Source organism: Elephas maximus, chromosome 6 (genome assembly GCF_024166365.1).
Source record: "Elephas maximus indicus isolate mEleMax1 chromosome 6, mEleMax1 primary haplotype, whole genome shotgun sequence".
Lineage (NCBI taxonomy): Eukaryota > Metazoa > Chordata > Mammalia > Proboscidea > Elephantidae > Elephas > Elephas maximus.
The window spans coordinates 133,820,058-133,844,109 of NC_064824.1; the positions used below are offsets into that span (position 1 = coordinate 133,820,058).

At 49.0% G+C, this 24,052-nt stretch overlaps 1 protein-coding gene across 1 annotated transcript; it reads right to left on the bottom strand.

Moving 5' to 3' along the window:
* Window positions 1-3,247: 3,247 nt before the first annotated feature.
* Window positions 3,248-15,472, bottom strand: NMUR1 (neuromedin U receptor 1). Its single transcript, XM_049889014.1, has 4 exons — window positions 15,422-15,472; window positions 6,959-7,859; window positions 3,537-3,947; window positions 3,248-3,440 (listed from the first exon to the last, which is right to left on the bottom strand). Exons 1-3 carry the CDS (start codon window positions 15,422-15,424, stop codon window positions 3,565-3,567), a joined length of 1,287 nt encoding a protein of 428 aa, XP_049744971.1. The 5' UTR covers window positions 15,425-15,472; the 3' UTR covers window positions 3,248-3,440; window positions 3,537-3,564.
* Between the last annotated feature and the right edge of the window lie 8,580 nt (window positions 15,473-24,052).

Genomic DNA, 24,052 nt, shown 5'->3' on the forward strand with positions numbered 1-24,052 from the left:
GCCCCTGCACGTGGCAACTGTCATGGGTCTTGGTGTCACCTGCTCCAGATACAAGTCCCAGGTTGGCTCCGGTTCTTGGGACTTGAGCTAGCAGCTTACCTGTTGATCTTGGAATTCATCAGCCTCAGCAGCCTGCTGTCTGACCTGCAAACCTTGTGTGCACCAGTTTCTGCAGCTGTGTGAGTCAGGAGAAGCCTCCAGTCTGATCCAAGGACTTAGGTCTTTCCAGCCTCTACAACTGTGTGAGCCATTTCCTTGATATAAACCTCTCTCTCTCTCTCTCTCTCTCTCTCTCTCTCTCTCTATACATGTATGTATAGATGCTTCACTGGTTTCGCTTCTCTAGATAACCCACCTAAGATAGTGGGTCCCCCACATGGGCTATGAGGTATGGGTGGAGTAGGTGGGGAGTAGACAGGAGCCGAACTCTTGCACATATGAGAAGAAGGGATGTAGTGACCACAGCAAGTGGGGGAAAGGTGACTGTAGACCCAGATGAGCCAGTTGAGGACTTCTAGCCTAGGAGTAGCACTGGAGACCCAAAAGAACATGACCCTGCGCCCTGACCAGGATAGAAGAAAGGGGGGGGAGAGGAGTGTGGGGAGTGGCCTGCCACTGAAGTTCACAGCTGACCATCAGGCAGGCATGAGGAACCTCGATAGGTCCTGCTGCCTGGCCTTTCCATCTACAACCCAAATTCTCAAGGACTGAGCCCAGAGCTGCTGCTTCCATTATGCACAGTAGCCACTGACCTATGACGAATGGGACTTGTTTGCAGACCTGCTGTGGAGATGCTCAGGAGACATGTGTGGAACATACATTTATACTGTAGAGCACATATCCCCCACTTCCTCCAGCCTGCCCAGGCTGTCTCTGCACAAAGTAGGCCCTTCATAAATCCACACTGACCAAAGTTCTTTAATTTGGTTTGAGAGGTCCCCTGGGTCCAGAGTTCGTCTTTGGGAAGAACTGCAGACTCCAGCTAAAGTTTTGGGTCTGACTGCTCCCCTCACCCTTCCCCAAGACTTCCTGGGAGCCCATTTCAGAGATGGCACCTGGGCTGTCACAGCTCTACACAGCCCCTTTCTCTGAAGAAGCCCTCCAATCTCTCCAGTGGGTCCCCCTCCCCCCGCTCCTACCCCTTCCCCAAGGCCTCCTGCTTGGGGGCCGCCCCCATTTGGGGCTCAAACTGTTTACATTCAGCCAGGACAGGCTCAGGCCCACCCACTGAGGAAACGTGCCCAAGGCCCCTCCCAAGTAGCCCCCCTATCCCTGATCTGGCCTCCATGAGGCCACCACTTCTCCCCAATGTCTCTGGGAGCCTTGGCATCCCCTCAACCGCTCCTGTGCCCCTCCTTGCTCTGATATAGCCACACCAGCTGAGCCTCCTCACGCTTGACAGCCCAGGCTGGGAGGCTGCCCCCAGCGCATCAGACTGGCTCCTCTGTTCCTGGCAGTCAGGGTTTTGCCAGCCTCTTCCCAGTTCAGCAGACTGGATGGGATCAGGGTCTTACCGGGAAGTCACCCCACAGTGGCCTGGGTGAGACGGAAGGGACTCACCCAGGGTTGGCCAAGGCCATTTGAGTGCAGCCCACAAGTCATAGGAGTGCAGCCTGAGCTTGGATAGAATGTCAGCCGAGAAAAAGGTAAGACAGAAATTGTGTGCAGACTATGAGTAAAACTAAATTAAAACATTACTGGAAGGAAACATGCCAAAATACATACCATGGTGACCTCTGGAGAGTAAGGCTATAGGTACCGGCTTACAACAGTCAAGTCAGCTCTGACTCATGGCAACCCCATGTGTGTCAGAGTAGAACTGTGCCCACAGGGTTTTCAATGGCTGATTTTTCAGAAGTAGATTTTCAGGCCTTTCTTCAGAGGCGCTGTTGGGTAGACTCGAACACCCAACCTTTTGGTTAGCAGCCAAGCACATTAACTGCTGGCACAGCCCAGGGACTGCAAGGTTATGGGTAATTTTTTGACTTTTAAAAATTGTTTTCATTTTTGCGCTTTCCAAATGTCTACAATGAGCATTTATTATTTCTATAATTGAATTTAAAAAACTAACCGATACTATCTGCAACCCTGTACAACTGCTCCATTTACAGGCAGGGACCTGGGCATGGGCTGGGAGCTTTCTGTAGGGGGATTGTCGACCGACACCCCAACGACGCCCCAACAGCATGGCGCCGTCTTCATCCAAGTCATCCCGCAGTTCCCCAGGGTGCTGGGGTTTCCTCAATTCCCATTTCCTCTCAGGAGGACAGATCCCAGGGATGCTCCAATTCCTTGTGGCAGGATTGGGTGACCCCCTGGACAAGCTTCATCAATTGACTGAGTCCTGACTGAGCACCGAATTGGCCCCTGGAGACTCAGGATGGGACTTAGTTTCTGGAGTTATTCATCCCTTCCTTCTCCTCACCTCCTCGAGCCCAAAGCAGAACCCTGACCACCAGGTCACTCTTTGCCCTTGGCCAGCCCATGTCTCTCTCTTCCCCCCGGAGATACTCTGGGCAGCCAGGTCCAGCCCTCTGCTCACCTCCCAAGCTGCCTGCACGGAGGAGAGGCTGGGGGTAGGCAGAGGGGCTCTGCTCACATGTGGCCCTCAGTTCAGTGCCAAGGCCCCCCACTCTACCTCCTCCTATCCCTCCCACACTTGCTAGCCTAAGCAAAAAACAAGTCCTCACTGCTCGCGGAGGTGGGGAGCATGTGGAGGTCAGGGAGGAAGCGGGGTGGGAGCGCTAAGCAGGCAGAGAGTAATTTCCGCCCTGCTAATCTGAGGGTATCAGCAATTTCTTTACCAGCAGTGTCTTCCGCACACGCAGAAACCGCAGCGTGAAGTGCCAAAGCGGACACTACAGAGTGTCGGGGCCCTTTTTGTTTGAGAACCGAGGCCTGGAACGATGAGGCGATTTATTTGAACATGATGAAGTGGTGGCAGAGATTGGGGCCACGTTCCCTGGATCCCTAGGCGCCCCTGCCCCCCAGCAGCCCACCAGGCAGAGATCGCAGAGCAGAACAAGGGTACTGGGGTCCAATGGGGTTCAGTGGAAGGAGGCAGGTGCAGGTAGAAAGCTGGAGAGGGACAGAATGGGTCAGAATCACAGAGGCTGGATAAGAAACAGGAAGAAAGCAGGGTCCAGTGGGAATGTTCCAGAAATTGGAGATGGGGCAGGTGAATGGCAGTGTTGCTGTGTTTCTGTTAACTGACGGCCATGTTTCTGCAGGCAAGCACTTTAACTAGGCAGACTGGGGTTTGGAGGGCAGGCTGCACCTTTATGTCCCTTCTGAGGGGTAAAAAGCAGACAGTAGGCGCCTGGCTGAAAAGCGGTCCTCAGCAATCAGAGAGATCACTCCTCTTTCTCTCAGGGTTGCCCTCAATCTCAGACACATGGGTTGGGGCAGGAGTCACGGAGGTGTTGGTCAGAGCTTCTAGGCTGCAGTGGGAACAAGATACAAGGGAGCAAGTCATGAAGACGTCTCTGCAAAAGAAGGCAAGTAGAGGCCACTTAAACTGCATGTGGCCCTCTCACCTCCCGGTAAAGCTGCTCTGAGGCTCCCTCAGGGGAGGTCAGTCTCCTGCGGCCCCTCTGGGGCACCCTCCTCAGCCAGAGGGAGGGCCCTGCTGCCCAGGGAGCCCATGTCACACAGGGTGCTGCCCGTGGTCACCCTGCTGAAGCTGTAGGAGCTGTGGGAGGGTCTGTGGTGGTAACGCCGGGCCCCAAAGCACAGGGCTTCCTGGAAGGTCTCTCGGAAGCGGCTGGACATGAGGCTGTAAAGCACGGGGTTGACGGCTGAGCTGAGGTAGAAGAAGACACCGGAGATGACGTGCAAGTACTGGTAGGCCAGATGCAGGCTGTCTGTCCAGTGCGACACGAAGCTCCACATGAGGCGGTCGGCATGGAACGGGGCCCAGCAGATCCCAAACACCACAACCAGCACAACTGTGGGCAGAGAGGGAGACCTGAGTGCGCTGGAGCCCCTCACTGCCTTCCCCACTGCAGTCTGGCCTGCCCCATTTTCACCTGCTCTCCTATCCTACAGACTGCCATCGCCCACCGCATCTGGAAGTTTGCCTGCCCTGGCCACACCACTCTCACTGACTGGGCAGTGGGTGCCATGCCCAGCTCCTGACCACAGCTCATTGGACGGGGCAGACACCTGAGCCAAGCTGACCCAGTGATTCTCTTATCATGGGATTTGGAATTAGGTGACTCTTAGCTGTGGAAGCTGAGCCACTAATGGGATGTGCAGACCGTGGGGCTGAGGCCAACTCTGGGTGCCCATGTGGAGGCTGTGCTGGCTGAGGCATAAAAGAGAGAAGGAGGACAATGGGGCACGTGCTCAGAGCAGTAGGCGGTGAGATTGTGGAGCCAGAGCAAGTGAGACACACATGCCCACACCACACAAACACACCACACACTCCACACAAACACCACACACTCCAAACACACACCATACCGCACACACACCACATAATCACACAACACCCTCCACACACACACCACACACAAACACACCACACACTCCACATACCACATGAACATACACACACCACACACTTCACACACACACCGCACACGCCACACAAACACCATACCACATCACACCACACACACATACACTACACAAACACACCATACTACATCACACCACACACTCGCCACAGAAACACACCACACACTCCATACACACCACAGAAACACACATACCACATAGCACATTACACCACACACACCATACCACACAACACACACACACACCACACTATCACACTATGCCTGCCTTGGCCCTGGAAGTCTTTCCAGCCCGAGGGCCCAGCACTAACTCCCCCTTCACTTGAGAGGATACTCCCACCCCATCCACCCCTTGCAAAAGGCAGGACAGGCCATCCCAGCTGCCACTCTCCTGAGCCCTGGTCATAACCAACCATGCCCTTCCTTGGACCTCTGCCTTAATTTTAATTTCTTATGTTTCCAACTGTCTTTCCCATGGAGTGTCTTCCCTATCATACCCTAGCATGATTTTCCTCATAATCCTGTGCTTCAAATAGGATATTGCTTATAAAGTCTCCAGCATACAGCCTGGTGCACAGTAGGCTCTCAGAAAGAAATCAACAGGAGAGAGAGGAGGAGGGAGGGAAGAAAGCCAGTGAGTCCCAGGCCAGTAAGCAAGGCAGCCTTAAGGAAACACCCCACCGCCTCCCTGGAGGTGACAGCCTGTCCCAGGTAGTGCCAGCGGCAGACTTTGCTGTGTTTTCTGGGGGAGGGGTGGTGGTGTTGGAGTAGAGAGGCAGTTGGTCTTTAGTGCAGGCCAAGACTGCCTCAGCCTCACCCTCATGCCAAGCTGGGAGGCCGGCACAGAGCTCTGCAGTCAGTCTTGCCTGAGGGGCATGAAGGGTGGCCTCTCTATCTGTCGCCAGTTAGCCGGCCATAATCCTGTGGGTCTGACCATGGGTCTCCCCAGCCCTCTCCTCCCCTGACTCACCCCACCTACCTGATTCAGGGCCTGCTGAAGTGGGGCTGTGCTGGGGTGTAGTGGGGTGGCCAGGGAACCAATGATCTGCTTAATATCAGCTTGTCTTGCTTCCCAGGGGCCATTATTTTTTAAAAGAACCAGGTAGAGGCCACAGTAAGGTCCGTAGAGCCTCAGCCCAGCTGGGTGGGCCTTGGGCTGTACCAATCGACACTTGGGCTTCTGTCCTGATTCTCCTGGGCTCTGACACCAAACCAAAAAATCAAACCTGTTTCTGTGGAGTTAATTCCGACTTATGGCGACCCCATGTGTTATAGAGTAGAACTGCTCCATAGGTTTTCCTGAGTATAATCTTTACAGAAGCAGATCACCAGGCCTTCCTTCTGCAGTGCTGTTGGGTGCATTGGAACCACCAACCTTTAGGTTAGTAGTTGAGCACAAACCATTTATGCCACCCAAGGAGTGCTCTAACCCTCACAAACAGGCCTCCTGACCAGCCTCCTGCAAACAAATCATCACTCCTGTATACATTCCACTTCTCCAGAAAGCCACAGATACCATCTGAAGGAAATCTCATTATCTGGTCTCTCCAGCACCCCTCCCTTCTTCTGGGGTCAGCATGCTCCTTCCCATCATGTGGTTCCACTGGGGGTGCTCTCCTCAGCACCTTGCCACTCTGGTCCAGGGGGTGGGCCATGACCTAAACCCTACCAATCGGAACCCTTCCCTGGGACTTTTCAATAGCAGCTAAGAGAAGTTCCTTAGGAAAGCGGACTGTGCCCTGTGGTCATGCCCCTGGGCTGCTTAGTGTCAGCTTGTCCTGCAAACCACAGAAAGGTAGGTGGTGGCATGTATGTGTGGAGTGTGTGGTGTGGTGTGTGTGTGAGGGCCTGTGGATGATAGAGCAGGGACCTGGGCCTGAGACATATTTAGGAGCAAAGATGAGAGACCTGGAAGGCCCAGGGCCCTACTCTGTCATCCACAGGCCCTCACGCACACCACATGCACACACATATACCATACACACCAAACCACACACACAGCCCACACCACGCACCTTTCTGTGGTTTGACGCATGAGCCAGGGCCAGCTTCACGGGTGTGGACTGTGATCACACAGGGCCCCAAACTTCAAAGGGCCCCCTGGTTGGCATCAATCTCTACTGTTGCCGTCTTGACACTCTTAATAAATTTTGAGCAAGGACCCAGAATTGAAAGTTTGCACTGGGCCCTGCAAATTATGTAGCCGATCCTGCCACGAGCCAATAACATTTATCTTTGGTGTTAAGTTTCCAGCAGGGTCATCTAAAGGTGTACACAAGTGTGCGCACACCCACACACGGTGGGTGGGGAGACTTACCCCAAACCACATGCTCCAGCTCCATAAACCCGACACACACCAGTGTTCCCTGCAGGCCCTGAATCCCCAGCCTCCTATCCCCTGCCTGGCTCAGGCCACTTTTCCTGGCAGCAACACTTACACAGCATCTTGGTCACCTGCCTCCGGCCCCTGTCCTGCAGCCTCTGCTGCAGCCTGCAGGTGTCGCTGGCCCTGGCCTCGGCGGCGCCCCTGCCCTTGGCCTCCCACCTGAGCAGCAGCCCCTCGCGCCTCAGCTGCAGCCCAATGAGCAGGTAGAGCACGCTGATGGTGGCCATGGGCAAGCAGAAGAAGAACAGCGTGGTCGTCTGCACCACCAGCTTGTAGAGGGCCTGTGGGCGGACCAGGGTGCAGATGGCAGAATCGGGCACCAGGCCCCGGCAGGGCACGTCCAGCTGCTGGATGCCATGCAGGCTGGTGTTGGGCAGAGAGCAGAGCACGGAGAGGCCCCAGACAGCCCCAAGCACACGGCACACGTGAGTCGGCGTCAGCATGGACCTGGCCTGGAGTGGGTGCACCACGGCCACGTAGCGCTCCACACTCAGGGCAGTGACATTGAGCACCGAGGCCAGGCAGACTGTCTCAAAGAGCAGTGTGCGGAAGTAGCAGCCGCTGGCGCCCAGCAGGAAGGGGTAGTTTCGCCACATCTCGTAGAGTTCCAGGGGCATGCCCACCAGCAGCACCAGCAGGTCCGACACTGCCAGGCTGAGGAGGTAGTAGTTGGTGGGCGTGCGCATGGTCTTGTGGTATAGGATGACCATGCAGGTCAGCCCGTTGCCCACGGTGCCCACCATGAAAATCAGCAGGTACATGGCACAGATGGGCACAAACAGGTCTGTCCACTGGGGTCCCAGGTATTTGAGTCTCAGCGCCTCGTCAGTCAGGTTCAGGTCCTCGGGTTCAAAAGGCCCCCAGGCACTACTGCCATTGCAGGGGACAGGGCTCCTTGTACTCTCTGGGGGCAAGTCTTCAGGGAGGGTGGAGCAATTGATGCAGAAAGGGGCCTGTGGAACAGAGGGGAGAAACGCCCAAAAAAAAAAAGTCACTTGGTGGATCTTGGCTCTGCCATAATTTATCAAACCAAAGGGGCCATTGATGCTAAGGTAGCCGTTATTTCATGTACTGCTGAGAGAAAAAAAAAAAAAAAACTAGCTGCTGTCAGGTCATTTCCAACTCACAGCGACCTTATAGGACAGAGTAAAACTGCCCCATAGGGGTTTCCAAGAAGCAGTTGGTGGATTTGAACTGCTGACCTTTTGGTTAGCAGCTGAGCTCTTGACCACTGTATCACCAGGGCTCCTCTTTTTGGTTTTGAAAAAGAAAAAAACTGCCATGTGCTATATGATGTAGTACAATTTCAGGAACATAAAAACGTCCATCTTAGGATAAAGACAGACATATAAACCCACTGCCGTTGAGTCGATTCCGACTCATAATGACGCCATAGGACAGAGTAGAACTGCCCCATAGAGTTTCCAAGGAGCGCCTGGCGGATTTGAACTGCCGATCTCTTGGTTAGCAGCCGTAGCGCTTAACCACTATGCCACCAGGGTTTCCAAATATAGGGTCACTATGAGTCGGAATCGACTTGAAGGCAAAGATAGACATACAGACCAATGGAATATGAGAGTCCAGAAGTAAACTCATATATCTATGGTCAACTGATTTTCAACAAAGATGTCAAGTCCATTCAAGGGAAAAGGATAGCCTCTTCAATAAACGGTCCTGGGACAACTGGATCTCCAAACGCAAAAGAATGAAATAGACCCAAATCTCACACTATAGCCCACGCGTCTGTCAGTTTGTCATACTGTGGTGTTGCATGTTGCTGTGATTCTGGAAGCTATGCCACTGGTATTCAACACCAGCAGGGTCCCCGTGATGGACTGGTTTCAGCTGAACTTCCAGACTAAGACCAGGAAGAAGGACCCGACGGTCTACTTCTGAAAACAATTAGCCAGTGAAAACCTTATGAACAGCAACAGAACGTTGTCTGATATTGTGCTGGAAGATGAGCCCCCCAGGTTGGAAGGCACTCAAAATACGACTGGGGAAGAGCTGCCTCCTCAAAGTAGAGTCGACCTTAAGGACATAGATGGAGTGAAGCTTTTGGGACCTTCATCTGCTGATACGGCACAACTCAAAATGAGAAGGAAGAGCTGCAAATGTCCGTTAATAATCAGAAGGTGCAGTGTACAAAATATGAATCCAGGAAAATTGGAAATCAGCAAAAATGAAATAGAACACATAAAGATCGATATCCTAGGTATTAGTGAGCTGAAACAGACTGGTACTAGTTATTTTGAATCAGACAGTTGCATAGTCTACTATGCCGGGAATGACAAATTGAAGAGGAATGGCATCTCATTCATCGTCAAAAAGAACATTTCAAGATCTACCCTGAAGTACAACGCTGTCAGTGACAGGATAATACTCACACACCTACAAAGAAAAACCAGTTAATACGACTGTTATTCAAATTTATGTACCAACCACTAATGCCCAAGACGAAGAAATTGGAGATTTTTACCAACTTCTGCAGTCTAAAATTGATCAAACATGCAATCAAGATGCACTGATAATTACTGGTGATTGGAATGTGAATGTTGGAAACAAAGAAGAAAAAATCCTTAATTGGGAAATATGGCCTTGATGATAGAAACAATGCCAGAGATCGCATGATAGAATTTTGCAAGGCCAACTACTTCTTCACTGCACAGAACATAAGTGGTGACTACACGTGGACCTCGCTGGATGGAATACACAGGAATCAAATTGACTGTATCTATGGGAAGAGACGATGGAAAAGCTCAATATCATCAGTCAGAATAAGGCTAGGGGCAGACTGCAGAACAGACCATCAATTGCTCATATGCAAGTTCAAGCTGAAGCTGAAGAAAATTAAAACAAGTCCAGGAGAGCCAAAATACAACCTTGAGTACATCCCACCTGAATTCAGAGACCATCTCAGGGACAGATTTGATGCCTTGAACACTAATGACCGAAGACCAGACAAGTTGTGGAATGTCATCAAAGACATACATGAAGCAAACAAACCTACCAAAACAAGAGGTCATTAAAAAGACAGGAAAGAAAGAAAAGACCAAAATAGATGTCAGAAGAGACTCTGAAACTTTCTCTTGAGTGTAAAGTAGCTAAAGCGAAAGGAAGAAATGATGAAGGTAAGAGAGCTGAATAGATTTCAAAGGGTGGCTCAAGAAGACAAAGTATCATAATGACACGTGCAAAGGCCTGAAGTTAGAAAACCAAGAGGGAAGAACGCACTTGGCATTTCTCAAGCCGAAAGAACTGAAGAAAAAAATTCAAGCCTTGCATTGCAATAGTGAAAGATTCTATGGGCAAAATATTGACTGACACAGGAAGAATCAAAAGAAGATGGAAGAAATACACAGAGTTACTGTACCAAAAAAACCTGGTCAGCGTTCAACCATTTCAGGAGGTAACGTATGATTAAGAACCGACGGTACTGACGGGAGAAATCCATGCTGCACTGAAGTCTTGGCGGAGAACAAGCCTCCAGGAATTGACGGAATACCAATCGAGATGTTTCAACAAATATGTAGTGCTGGAAGTGCTCTCTGGTCTATGTCAAGAAATTTGGAACACAGCTACTTGGCCAACAGACAGGAAGAGATCCATATTTATGCCTGTTACCAAAAAAGGTGATGTAACAGAATGCAGAAATTATCATTAATATCATTAACATCACACACAAGTAAAATTTCACTTAAGATCATTCTAAAGCGGCTGCAGCAGTACATTGACAGGCAACTGCCAGAAGTTCAGGCCAGATTCTGAAGAGGACGTGGGACAAGAGATATCATTGCTGATGTCAGATGGACCCTGGCTGAAAGCAGAAATACCAGAAAGGTGTTTACCTGTGTTTTATTGACTATGCAAAGGCAGTTGACTGAGTGGATCATAACAAGTTATGGATAACATTGTGAAGAATGAGAATTCCGGAACACTTAACTGTGCTCATGAGGAACCTGTACATAGACCAAGAGGCAGTCTTTCGAACAGAACAGGGGGATATTGCCTGGTTTAAAGTCAGGAAAGGCGTGTGTCAGGGTTTTATCCTTCCACTATACTTATTCAATCTGTATGCTGAGCAAATAATCTGAGAAGCTGGACTATATGAAGTAGAACAGGGCATCAGGATTGGAGGAAGGCTCATTAGCAAGCTGCATTATACAGATGATACAACCTTGCTTGCTGAAAGTGAAGAGGACCTGAAGCACTTACTAATGAAGATCAAAGACCACAGCCTTCAGCATGGATTACACCTCAACATAAAGAAAACAAAAATCCTCACAACTGGACCAATAAGCAACATCATGATACAGAGAGAAAATACTGAAGTTGTTAAGGCTTTCATTTTACTTGGATCCACAGTCAACGCCCATGGAAGCAGCAGTCAAGAAGTCAAACACACCAGCGCCTGATCTCTAAAATCTACATGATTCTGTCAAAACTCAACCACAAAAAGACAAACAACCCAATCAAGAAGTGGGCAAAGGATATGAACACACATTTCACTAAGGAAGATATTCAGGCAGCTAACAGATACATGAGAAAATGCTCTCGATCATTAGCCATTAGAGAAATGCAAATTAAAACTACGATGAGATTCCATCTCACACCAACTAGACTGGCATTAATTCAAAAAACACAAAATAATAAATGTTGGAGAGGCTGCGGAGAGATCGGAACTCTCATACACTGCTGGTGGGATTGTAAAATGGTACAACCACTTTGGAAATCCATCTGGCATTATCTTAAACAGTTAGAAATAGAACTACCATACAACCCAGAAATCCCACTCCTCGGAATATACCCTAAAGATACAAGAGCCTTCACACAAACAGATATATGCACACCCATGTTTATTGCAGCTCTGTTTACAATAGCAAAAAGCTGGAAGCAACCAAGATGTCCGTCAACGGATGAATGGGTAAATAAATTGTGGTATATTCACACAATGGAATACTACACATCGATAAAGAACAGTGACGAATCTCTGAAACATTTCATAACATGGAGGAATCTGGAAGGCATTATGCTGAGCGAAATGAGTCAGTTGCAAAAGGACAAATATTGTATAAGACCACTATCATAAGATCTTGAGAAATAGAAAAACGGAGAAGAACACATACTTATGTGGTTACAAAGGTGGGGGGAGGGAGGGAGGAAGAGGGCTTTTTACTGATCAATCTGTAGATAAGAACTACTTTGGGTGAAGGGAAAGACAACACTCAAAACAAGGAAGGTCAGCCTAATTGGACTGGATTAAAAGTAAAGAGGTTTCCGGGATAAAATGAAAGCTTCAAAGGTCAGCGAAGCAGGGGTTGGGGTCTGGGGAACTTAGTTTGAGGGGACTTCTAAGTCAACAGGCAAAACAATTCTATTATGAAAACACTCTGCATCCCACTTTGAACTGTGGCGCCTGGGGTCCTAAATGCCAACAAGCGGCAATCTAAAATACATTAATTGGTCTCAACCCACCTGGAACAAAGGCAAAGGAAGAACACCAAGGTCACACGACAACTAAGAACCCAAGAGACAGAAAGGGCCACATGAACCAGAGACCTACATTATCCTGAGACCAGAAGAACTAGTTGGTGCCCGGCCACAATCGATGTCTGTCCTGTCAGGGAGCACAACAGACAACTCCTGAGGGAGCAGGAGACCAATGGGATACAGACCCCAAATTCTCACTAAAAGACCACACCTAATGGTATGATTGCGACTAGAGGAATCCCAGAGACAATGCTCCCCAGACCTTCTGATGGCACAGGACAGGAACCATCCCCGAAGACAACTCATCAGGCATGAAAAGGACTGGTCAGTGGGGGGGAGAGAGATGCTGATGAAGAGTGAGCTAATTAAATCAGGTGGACACTGGAGAGTGTGTTGACAACTCTTGACTGGAGGGGGGATGGGAAGATAGAGAGAGAGGGAAGATGGCAAAATTGGCACGAAACGAGAGACTGAAAGGGCTGACTCAATAGGGGGAGAGCAAGTGGGAGAAGGGAGTAAGACGTATGTAAACCTACATGTGACGGACTGATTGGAATGGTAAATGTTCACTTGAAGCTTAATAAAAATTAAAAAAAGGTGATGAGAAAAAATTCAAATGAAAACAAGTAGTTTACCTTTGACTAAATAGATATGCATGTTATACTGCTGTACTTTTAAAATACCTTTGAAGCTGAAAAATCCTTACCTTAACTGACCGCAAATGTACTGTCTGGATTGTGATTATAGGAAAAGGTTCATTAACTTAACAGGTATTTATTAAGTAGCTCCCATATTCCAGTCACTGCCCTTGCTGTTGAGGATAAAATGGCGAGGAGTCCCAGGTCCCTGCTATCAGTGAACTTCAAATCCAATGGGGAGAGAGCCCTTATGCAAAGAATCATGTGGATGAATGGACACCTGGAACCTGGGGTGGAAAAGGAAAGGGGGAGACTGCTGACACAATGAGGGGGTTGCAACCAATGTCACAAAACAATTTGTGTGTAAATTTTTGAATAGGAAATTGATTTGTGCTGTAAACTTTCACCTGAAACACAATAAAATTTAAAAGAAAAAAAAAAAAAGAAGTCAAACACATATTGCATTGGGTGAATCTGCTGCAAAACTTGAAAGTGTTAAAAGGCAAAGATGTCACTTTAAGGACTAAGGTGTGCCTGACCCAGTCGCCTTGTTTACATGTGAAAGCTGGGCATCGAATAAGGAAGACCGAAGAAGAGTTGATCCCTTTGAATCATGTTGCTGAAGAATACTGAATATACCATGGATTGCCGGAAGAGCAAACAGATCTGTCTCGGAAGCAGTACAGCCAGAATGCTCTTCTGAAGCAAGGATGGCGAGACTTCATCTCACGTACTTTGGACATGTTATTAGGAGGGACCAGTCCCTAGAGATGAACAGCATGCTTGGTAAAGTAGAGGGTCAGTGAGAAAGAGGAAGACCCTCAAGAGATGGACTGACACAGTGGCTGCAACAATGGGCTCGAGCACATCAAGGATTGTGAGGATGGCGCAGGATGGGGCAGTGTTTTGCTCTGTTGTACATGGGGTCACCATGAGTTGGAACCGACTCGACCGCACCTAACAACAGCAACAACTTTAAAAGGTACATCTTAAAAATGATAAAATACTGTATTTCAATTTTAAGTTTCATGATTTATTGAAACCTTTGAATAAAGGATGGACCCTCTCAAGCAGAGGCTTTGCCATCTGCAGTATCTCCTATGTCTTTTCCACTTTCAAGTCATAGAGTTAAGTAGAAGCCCTTGGAACCTCAGTTTGCACTCAGAGCCTCAGTTTGGGCATCCGTAAAATGGCCACAATATGCAGTATTGCATCGTTTTTAAGAGCAGGGGGCCCAGAAGCAACTGCATAGATTCAAATCCAGCCTCTTTCAACTCCTGGTTATGACATTGGGTGTGGTAACTCTCTGAGGCTGTTTCCTTCTTATGAAGATCAGGGAGTTTAGTCCATAAAAGGACTAACACAAGGCCTGCCTCAATGTAGGACCTGAATCACCGTGGGGACCAAGTGAGAGAATGAAAAGACTATGAACTGTAATGCCTGATCCAAATGTTGGTTCTTGTAGTCCATCATCTGAACTGTTCAAAGTCTAAATATTTGACACTCTTAATACTGCCAGTTCTGGGGTTCCCGCTTCTCCATAGGGCTCCCCATCTCTTTGTCCAGTCCCTGGGTATAATGATTAAGAATCCAAGCCATGGAGTTAAAACAGACAGGCCTGGTTCAAATCCTGGCTTTGTCACTCCAGCAGTGACTTCCCCTCACTGTGGCTCAGTCTTCTCACCTGCAAAATGGGACATCGACAGAGCCTGTGAAGATTCCATGAGAGACACATAAAGCTCTCAGGAGCGTGGCTGGCATATTTTAAGTGCTTGTTCAATCTAGTTTAGCGTGATCCTTATTTCTCAGATGGAAAGGAAAGGACAGAGTCCAGGGGCAGATGGGCAGGAGCTGAAGCAGAATTCTGCTGGGCATGTGTCCTGGCACGAAAGGCCAGATGCCCGCCTGAGTCTGCTCAGGCCTGTGAGTGGGTCCAGTGCCCCCCACCCCTCACCTTAGGCTCGATTCCTGGGCCCTCTCCCTACTGGTTCAGCTCCACTTCCCATTGCCCCGGTGCCTGCTCACCCAGGGTTCCCCTTCCAGGGTCCTTCATCCAGGTCCTTGGCTCTCTCCCAGACCGTGGGCGCCTGCTTTCTTCCGCCTCCCTGCCTGTCTCACACAGAATCCCCCCATCTGGGGCCTGAGCGCATTTTCGCCCGCTCCCACTTTTCCCACTACTCGGCTCCCCCGACTCCCGGGATGGAGCAGAGAGCGCAGGCGCCGTCTGGGGTTGGGGTGGCTACCCCGGTCCCGGGAAGTGTCGCGCGCCAGAGCCCCCAGCCCCGCGGCATCAGTGAAATAGCCTCCGACCGCGCCCTGGGGCGAGCCACGAGCCCTTTCCTCTCCCCGGCCGCGACCCTGGCTCCCGCGCCACCCCCTGTACCTACCATGCCGTCGACAGGGCGACCCCGGCCCGGAGTCCACCGCCCAGCGACGGACCGGTGCGGGTGATGCGGACAGCCTCAGCGGACGGACGGACCGGCAGACGCGTCGCCTGGCGCAGCTGGACTGATGGACTGGGGCAGCCGACAACCAGCAGCCCGCCCCGTCGTCGCCCCGCCTAGAGTGCCACCAGGGGGCAGTGCCGTCCCCGAGCCCGCCCAGCTGCGGGACCCGGACACGCACCTCTGAGGCGACCCCCGCGCCCCACACCGGCCCCACGCTAGGCTTGTGTTCCGGAAACCCCTTTATTTCACCGAACCCTCCCGACAACCCATTTTACAGATAAGAAAACTGAACCTCAGAGAGATGCAGATCTGGGCTCACACGCTGTCCCCACCCTCCAGGGTGCTGACTTCAGGATAATCTCCTTGTCAGGACGTCCCTCCGGTCCCCACCTCCTCCCTTCCAAGAAGGTCCCTCCAGCCCCTCAAAATCAACCTGCCCCAAAGGGATTCATCCTGAGGCGCTTTCAGCTCTGCCAGGATCCAGACCCTCACCCCCAGAGCCAGGACGCCTTCTCTCTCCTCCCCAATCCCAGGACTTCAGCGTCCACTGCTCTCCCACCGTCTCCCCTCTCAGATCCTCCCAGGGCAGTGCAGGTGCCTCCATTCTCCCTCCAGCCCCAGGGCCATTTTCCTGAGCCCCCAAGAGAGCAGGCTTGTTACAGGACCTCTAGGTCTCCCTGTAACACTGACGCACGAGTCAGGCAAAGGCAAAGGAAGATAAACTTTATTTGCTTGGCCAAGCAAAGGAGCTCACTGCGACCTGCTGCGCGAAGATGGCTCCCTGAGCCACAGGCACAAGGTTTTATATAAGGGAAGCAAACTGGCTAGGGGTGGGCTCTTCTTCGGACGTGTTCAGGGGCATGGCCCATCCGGATTGCTGGACAACACCTGTAATGATGCCGACATGATGCAGGTGCACTGTACTGGGGCCCCGACTGAAGGGAAATGGTGGCTTAGCTCTGCCCAGTTCCCATCCAGTGGTTTCCCGCCTCACTCCCCCCTTTTCCTTTCAGGATTTGGGTCCCGTATAAGGTCCAAATCCAGGGCCAGACAGGTACATGGACTGGAGGTCTTTCTTCTGTAACTACTTCATTCTGGCTAGGTGTGCTGGTGTAGAACTGGGCTCTGGCTGCAACTGGTTCAGGGGAGATAGGGCAATATTCCTATTGTAGTATTACCTGCAGATGGAGCTTCTGGAGCCTGGAAGACAGAAACTTTACTAAAAGGCTAAACAAACAAGGCCTGAATACCAGCATCAGGACAAGCAGCAGGAGGACCACGAGCAAGGGTCCTAGAAAGGGAAGAAACCATGTTAAGCTCAGGATTGCAGCCTTTACTGCATCCCAGATATCTTGTGAAGTTGGGCCTTAGTTGAACATGTGTAGCCATTTAGCTTTTTCATAAATCTTTTTTCACATTTATTTCCACCTCTCCTGAGGTGTTGACCTAAGTGCAGCAAGAGGTGTTGGCTACTGCACAAACGACTCCTTGTTCAGCTAGCAAGTAGTCCAGAGCGATACGATGGTCTAAGACCACCCTCGTGAGAGAGTCCGGGCTCTTTGGTTGATCTTCGCTGGCTCAAGCAGTGGGCTGTGCAATGTTTTCTGTGGACAACGTGAGATTACAGAGGGTGGCTTCAAAATAGGCAAATCCTCCCCAAGGGACCAGGAGCCCTATTACTGCACCTGCCCCAGTCAGGATTAAACCTAATACTCTCTTTCATATATAACTTGAGGTTCTGTTGGAGGCCTGGTATATTTGGACACTGGTGCCTGAGGGGGACAAAAACCCTAGGGAGAATTGACCAGTGGTAGTGACAGGGTCAGTCTAAGGATTTGTCCATCCATAGCTTGGATAGTGATAAACTGGGCTGTGTCTGTGTGGGTATGAGCTGGATCCACATGTCCAGACATATCCACTGGGGGCACATAAAGATTCAGTGATGGTGCAGTTACTGTTACCTTGTTCAAGCCAAGTCTTGCACTGCAAGCTAGGGGCTAGGGAACCATAAAGCTCAGGTAGGTATACTCGGCACCCGGGGCTTTGATATTTTCTCTTGTGGCATCGTAATATGTTTCAGAGGTAATGGACTGTGTCTGGTGGTGTAGCCTTCACGTGGTAGGGCAAGCGATAGTTAGCAAACAAAAAGCTCTTGGGAAATTCCTGGATATCTTCCCTCTGTAGGTACCCTGATGCAGCAGATTAGTTAATCAGATTAGTTTGGATACAAATTGTCTCATTTCAGCTATCTGGGGTTTTAGCACAGGAGTCAGTGAGACTCCTGATAGTCTGTTGGACAAAGTCTTTATTGTAATTAGAGGAATTAAAATCTTGGTCCATGGGTTGTGAACAGATAGAGTAGGCTCGGTTCTCAACTCAGGAAATGTTAATCGCATATATGGGAGTGAATGAAAGATGGGCCCAGAGGGAGACCCATTGCGTGGGGAATCTGATGGAGTTTTTAGTAGTTGTGGGTATTTGGGTATAACTGATGACTGGGACTGCTTCTACATTGTCTTTAGTTCTGGTGAGGGGTTGGTGAAGCAGATCCAGCAATCTTCTAAGTGGAGGGCATTCGAGATACTTATGAGATGGTTATCTTGCCATTCTGGGGGACTTGCCTGTCCCCCAGAGAGACATAGGAGATAAACAAATAGGATATAAGGCTGCATGTGGGTGGCAGCGCGCACAGCCCAAAGCATGAACAGAGTTATGAACAGAACTAGTTGACAGTCAGTCACTGAGCCCAGCAGGAAACCAGCACCAGGTCATACTAAGCCAGAAAATAACTACCAATAAGGCTAAAACAGCCCGTACAGCCACGAGGGAATGACAGTCAACTGGCACAATTGTCTACAGTGCCTGTTTCCTCTTAAACAACCACTTTAAACCCCCTAAAGACTGAGTCTCCCAATTATCACCGTCTTGCCCATTCTTACCATTTTGCAGGGTTTGTTGGTCGATATCGGGAGTGGGAGCCAGTTTGGTGCGAGAGTGGCGGATCTACGCTCTCTTTCCAGCCATCTTGACTGCAGTGGGGGTTGACATCAACACCTCAGAGGGTCCCTTCCACTTTACTACCAGGTCTGCAGCATTCCAGGTCTTGACATATAGCCAGCTACCAGTCTTCAAAACCTGGAGAGGGACTTTGGGTTGTGGACAATCTGCTGTGTCACATACCTGTGAAGAGAGTCAAGCATCCCCACCACAGAATACAAATATTGTTTAATAGCAAGCTGGCCTTGCTCATGAATATTTTCAGTCTTCATGGCGTTTTCAGGATCCAAAGTATTTAAGCCCTCCCAAAAGTTACAAAGGAGGGGACGCCTGTACATAAGTTCAAAGGGGCTTAGCTTAAGTTTGCTTCGAGGTGCAACTCTAGTCCTGAACAAAGCCAAGGGAAGGGCCGTAACCCAAGTAAGTTTGGTCTCTTGGCAAAATTTGGCCAGATGGGTTTTAGTAATCCAGTTGATTCTTTTTACTTTTCTACCGGATTGGGGTCTTCACACATTGTGAAGATACCACTTAGTCCCCACCTGTTGGGCTACAAGTTACATGACCTGGGCACTAACGCGTGTTCTGTTGTCACTCTCGATGGTTTGAGGAACGCCTAACCTGGAGATGTCTTCCAGCAGCGTTTTGACAACTTTTGTGGCCTTTTCAGTCCTGCAGGGGAATGCTTTGACCCACCTGGAAAAGGTGAAGTCTATCTGCCAGTCTTCTCTCAGAACATATCCTTGGTACTGGGTCCCCTCTGGCACTGCTGAGAAGGTCTTGGGGTGGTTTTTCTGACAGATTACACATTGTCTGGTAATCTCTATGATAATAGCCTGCAAATTCTGGCTGACCAAGTATCTCTTTACCCAATCATACATCACTTCCTGCCTGTAGTGGGTGGCCTCACGTAGGTGCTTTAGGATGCTGGGGATCCTGTGTTGTGGGATGAATAGCCTCCTATTCCTTGTGCAGAACCACTTATCCTTTTTCTAGAGCTGCCGCTGATTGGTTACATAAAGGTCTTTTTCACTGTAATCAGGGTCTTCCATGGCTTGTGGCAAGCTAGGGTGTGGAGAGAGGGCAGCAAATACCACTGGGGTATTGTTCTTGCCACCCGCTTGCCCTCTTAGTCAGCCCTTCGGTTGCTCTAGGCCACTGTTGTATCTCCCTGCTAATGTTCCTTGCAGTGTCTCATGGCCAGAGCATCAGGTAGTAACACCACCTCAAGGAGTTGTAAAATCTGTTGGCCATGTATGATTTCTTTACCGGCCGAGTTCAAAAGCCCCCCTGCTTCCACAAAGCCCTGTGTGCATATAAAACTAAAAATACGTACTTTGAATCCTTGTAAATGGTCACTCGCTTGGACTTGGCCAAGAATGGGAATTCCAGAACACTTAATTGTGCTCTTGATGAACCTGTACATAGACCAAGAGGCAGGAGTTCAAAGAAGAACACAGGAATACCATGGTTTAAAGTCAGGAAAGGTGTGTGTCAGGGTTGTATCCTTTCACTGTATTTATTCAATCTGTATGCTGAGCAAATAATCTGAGAAGCTGGACTATATGAAGAGGAACGTGGCATCAGGATTGGAGGAAGACTCACTAACAATCTGCGATATGCAGATGACACAATCTTGCTTGCTTAAAGTAAAGAGGACTTGAAGCACTTACTGATGAAGATCAGTGACTATAACCTCCAGTGTGTATTCCAATCCAAAAACCAAACCCAGTCCCGTCGAATTGATTCTGACTCATAGCGACCCTATAGGACAGAGCAGAACTGCCTCATAGAGTTTCTAAGCAGTGCCTGGTGGATTCAAACTGCCAACCCTTTGGTTAGCAGCCGTAGCACTTAACCACTACGCCACCAGAGTTTCCTCAGTATGGATTACACCTCAATATAAATAAAACAAAAATCCTCACGACTGGACCAACAGACAACATCACGATAAAGGAGAACATATTGAAATCATCAAGGATTTCATTTTACTTGGATCCGCAATCAACGCCCATGGAAGCAGCAGTCAAGAAATCAAACAACGCATTGCACTGGCCAAATATGCTACAAAAGATCTCTTTCAAGTGTTCAAAAGCAGAGATGTCACTTTAAGAACTAAGGTACACCTGACCCAAGCTGTGATGTTTTCAAATGCCTCATATGCATGCAAAAGCTGGACAATGAATAAGGAAGACTGAAGAAGAACTGATGCCTTTGAATTACGATGTTGGCAAAGAATATTGAATATACTATGTACCACCAGAAGAATGCACCAATCTGTCTTGGAAGAAGTACAGCCAGAATGCTCCTTAGAAGTAGAGGGTCAGCAAAAAAGAGGAATAACCTCAACGAGATGAATTGACACAGTGGCTGTAACAATGGGCTCAAACATAGCAAGGATTGTGAGGAGGGAGCAGAACCAGGCAGTGTTTCGTTCTGTTGCATATAGGATCAACGAGTCCCAATGGCACTTAACAACAACAACAACAACAAACTTCAAGAAAATAAATTTCTGTCTGTTAAAGCCATCCACTTGTGGTATTTCCGTTAGAGCAGCACTAGATAATTAGAATTTGGGACTGGAAGAGTGGGATTCTGCACTAACAGGTAACTAAAATGTGGACACAGTTTTGGATTGGGTAATGGGTGGAAGAGTTTTAAGTGCCTAATTTTTTTTTTTTTAATAGTAGCAGCATACATTCCCTTGAAGAGATTGTTGGTAGAATTATGGCTATCAAAGGCAATTCTGATGAGGGCTCAGAAGTAAATGAGGAGAGCTATAGGGAAAGTCTCTACTGCCTTAGAGAATACATATGGTGCCAGCAACAGAATTTTGCTAGAAATGTGGCTTTTCAATGTACTTCTGGTGAGGTTTTAAAAGAAAATGATGGGCATGCGATTGGACAATGGGGAAAGGTGATGCTTTTTATGAAGTGGCAAAGAACTTGTCTGAACTATATTCAAATGTTTGGTGGAAGGTAGAACTTGTAACTGATGAATTGGCTCTTATAACTGATGATATCTAGCTGATAAGATCTCTAAGCAAGAACTTAAAGGGGCCTCATGGTTTCTCCTTGCTGCTTACACTAAAATGCAAGAGAAAAGGGATGGGCTTAAAAATGGACTATTCACCCCAAATTCTCATAAAAAGACCATACCTAATGGTATGACTGCGACTAGAGGAATCCCAGAGACAATGCTCCCCAGAACTTCTGATGCCACAGGACAGGAACCATCCCCGAAGACAACTCATCAGGCATGAAAAGGACTGGTCAGTGGGGGGGAGAGAGATGCTGATGAAGAGTGAGCTAATTAAATCAGGTGGACACTGGAGAGTGTGTTGACAACTCTTGACTGGAGGGGGGATGGGAAGATAGAGAGAGAGGGAAGATGGCAAAATTGGCACGAAACGAGAGACTGAAAGGGCTGACTCAATAGGGGGAGAGCAAGTGGGAGAAGGGAGTAAGATGTATGTAAACCTACATGTGACAGACTGATTGGAATGGTAAATGTGCACTTGAAGCTTAATAAAAATTAATTAAAAAAAAAAAAAGGAAAGGGAAACAAGCAGAGCGTTGGGGACCTCATATCACCAGGAAAGCAGCGCTGGGAGCAGAGCCAGTCCTATGGACCCAGGATCCCAGGATGAAGCTCCTAGTCTAGGGGAAGACTGATGAGAAGGCCAGCAGAGACAGAAAGCCTTCCCCCGGAGCTGACACCCTGAATGTGGACTTTTAGCCTACTTTACTGTGAGGAAATAAACTTCTCTTTGTTAAAGGCAAAAAAAAAAAAAAAAAAAATGGACTATTCGAAGTGAAAACAGAACTTAAAGATTTGGAAAATTCTGTTGTAACAACTAAGGACATGTGCCATAAAATGTTCACCAAGGATGTGGCTACACAATCTTGTTGAATAGATTACGCTTGAGACTGATGAGTGTAATCAACTACCACAGCAGAAAACTGCTTAGACTGAAGGGGTCAGAGAAAGAACGAAAGGAAAGACTGCTGTCTGCCTGTTGGAACTCTACAGGCAGGAACCAAGCTGAAGGAGCTACACCTGTTGTCCACCAAGAAAAGAAAAGGACCATCCCTGAAGCAGCTTGGAGATGAGCAGAAATGTTGGAAGGAGCATAGGAAGCAGGGCCTTCTCCGTCTTCAAAGTTCAGGGCCATGGTCTCCTGGATGTCAAAGGGTGGCGCCACAGCCTTCTTAGGTTTCAGAGAGTCAGATCTTCACCAACTCAGTTCTGGAGTGTGGTTCTGCTGTTAGAGCGTGCCAGGTGATGGGGCTGCACCCAAAGCTGAGTGGGTGGGGCTGCCATGCCCAAGGGGCAGAAGAACAGAGGCTACCAGAGCTGAGGGAGTGGAGTCATCACTCAGATGGACCAGGAGAATGGGGTCAACTAAGGTCGAGGGAGCAGATTTGCCATCCCAGAGGGCCTGGAAGGCGGAGCTGAAGCCCAGGACTGAAGGGCCTCCACCCAGAATCCAGAGAGCATCGCCAACACCCAGAGTCTAGAAGGCAGGGCCATTGCCTAGATGGTCTCAGAGAACAGGGGACTATTTTCAAGTCTTGAGAGCCATTTAAAGTGTTCTGCTGGGTTTGGGGCTTGCTTGGTGCCAATCATCCCTTCTTTCCCTCCAGTTTCTCCCATTTGTAGTGGAAATGTATACCTGTGCCTGTTCCATCACTGTACTTTGGAAGCAGATAATTTGTAATCTGGATTTCACAGGTTCACAGATGAAGAGGAATTTTGCCCCAGGATAGAATACACTTATGGTCTCGTCCATATTTGATTTAGGTGCTTCGGAAGATGAGATTTTGAACTTGGAGTGATTTAAGACTTTTGGGATGATGTGACGGAGTGGAACCAAGGGTGGAATCAAGTGGACCAAGGGTGGACTGTTATGGATTGAGTTGTGTTCCCCCAAAATATGTGTTGTAAATCCTAGCCTCTATGCCTGTGATGGAAACCCTGGTGGCGTAGTGGTTAAGAGGTACAGCTGCTAACCAAAAGGCTGGCAGTTTGAATCCACCAGGCGCTCCTTGGAAACCCTATGGGGCAGTTCTACTCTGTCCTATAGGGTCATTGTGAGTCAGAATTGACTCACCGGCAATGGGTTTTTATGGGTTTATGCCTGTGGCTATTATCCCATTTGGGAATGGGTTGTTTTTGTTATGTTAATAGACAGGATTAGCATAGGGTGTGTCTTGAGTCAATATCTTTTGAAACATGAAAGAGATTAAACAAACAAGCAAAAGCAGCAGAGATGAGGAAAGAGAGATGCCAAGCCCCATGAAGATCACCCAGGAACAGAAGCTCAGAAGAGACAAGGACCTTCTTACAGAGCTGACAAAGAGAGAAAGCCTTCCCCTAGAACTAACACTCTCAACTTGGACTTCTAGCCTCCGAAAGGAGCCCTGGTGGTGCGGTGGTTAAGAGCTCAGCTGCTAACGAAAAGGTCAGCGGTTCAAATCCAACAGCCACCCCTTAGAAAAAATGGGGCAGTTCTACTCTGTCCTGTGGGGTCGCTATGAGTCGGAGCCGACTCGATGGCACCTACCAACAACAACA

Coding starts and splice junctions, on each gene's coding strand:
- NMUR1 (XM_049889014.1), bottom strand. Junction 3,948..6,958: donor GCAGGTGACCAAGATGCTGT/GTAAGTGTTGCT, acceptor CTCTGCCCACAG/TTGTGCTGGTTGTGGTGTTT.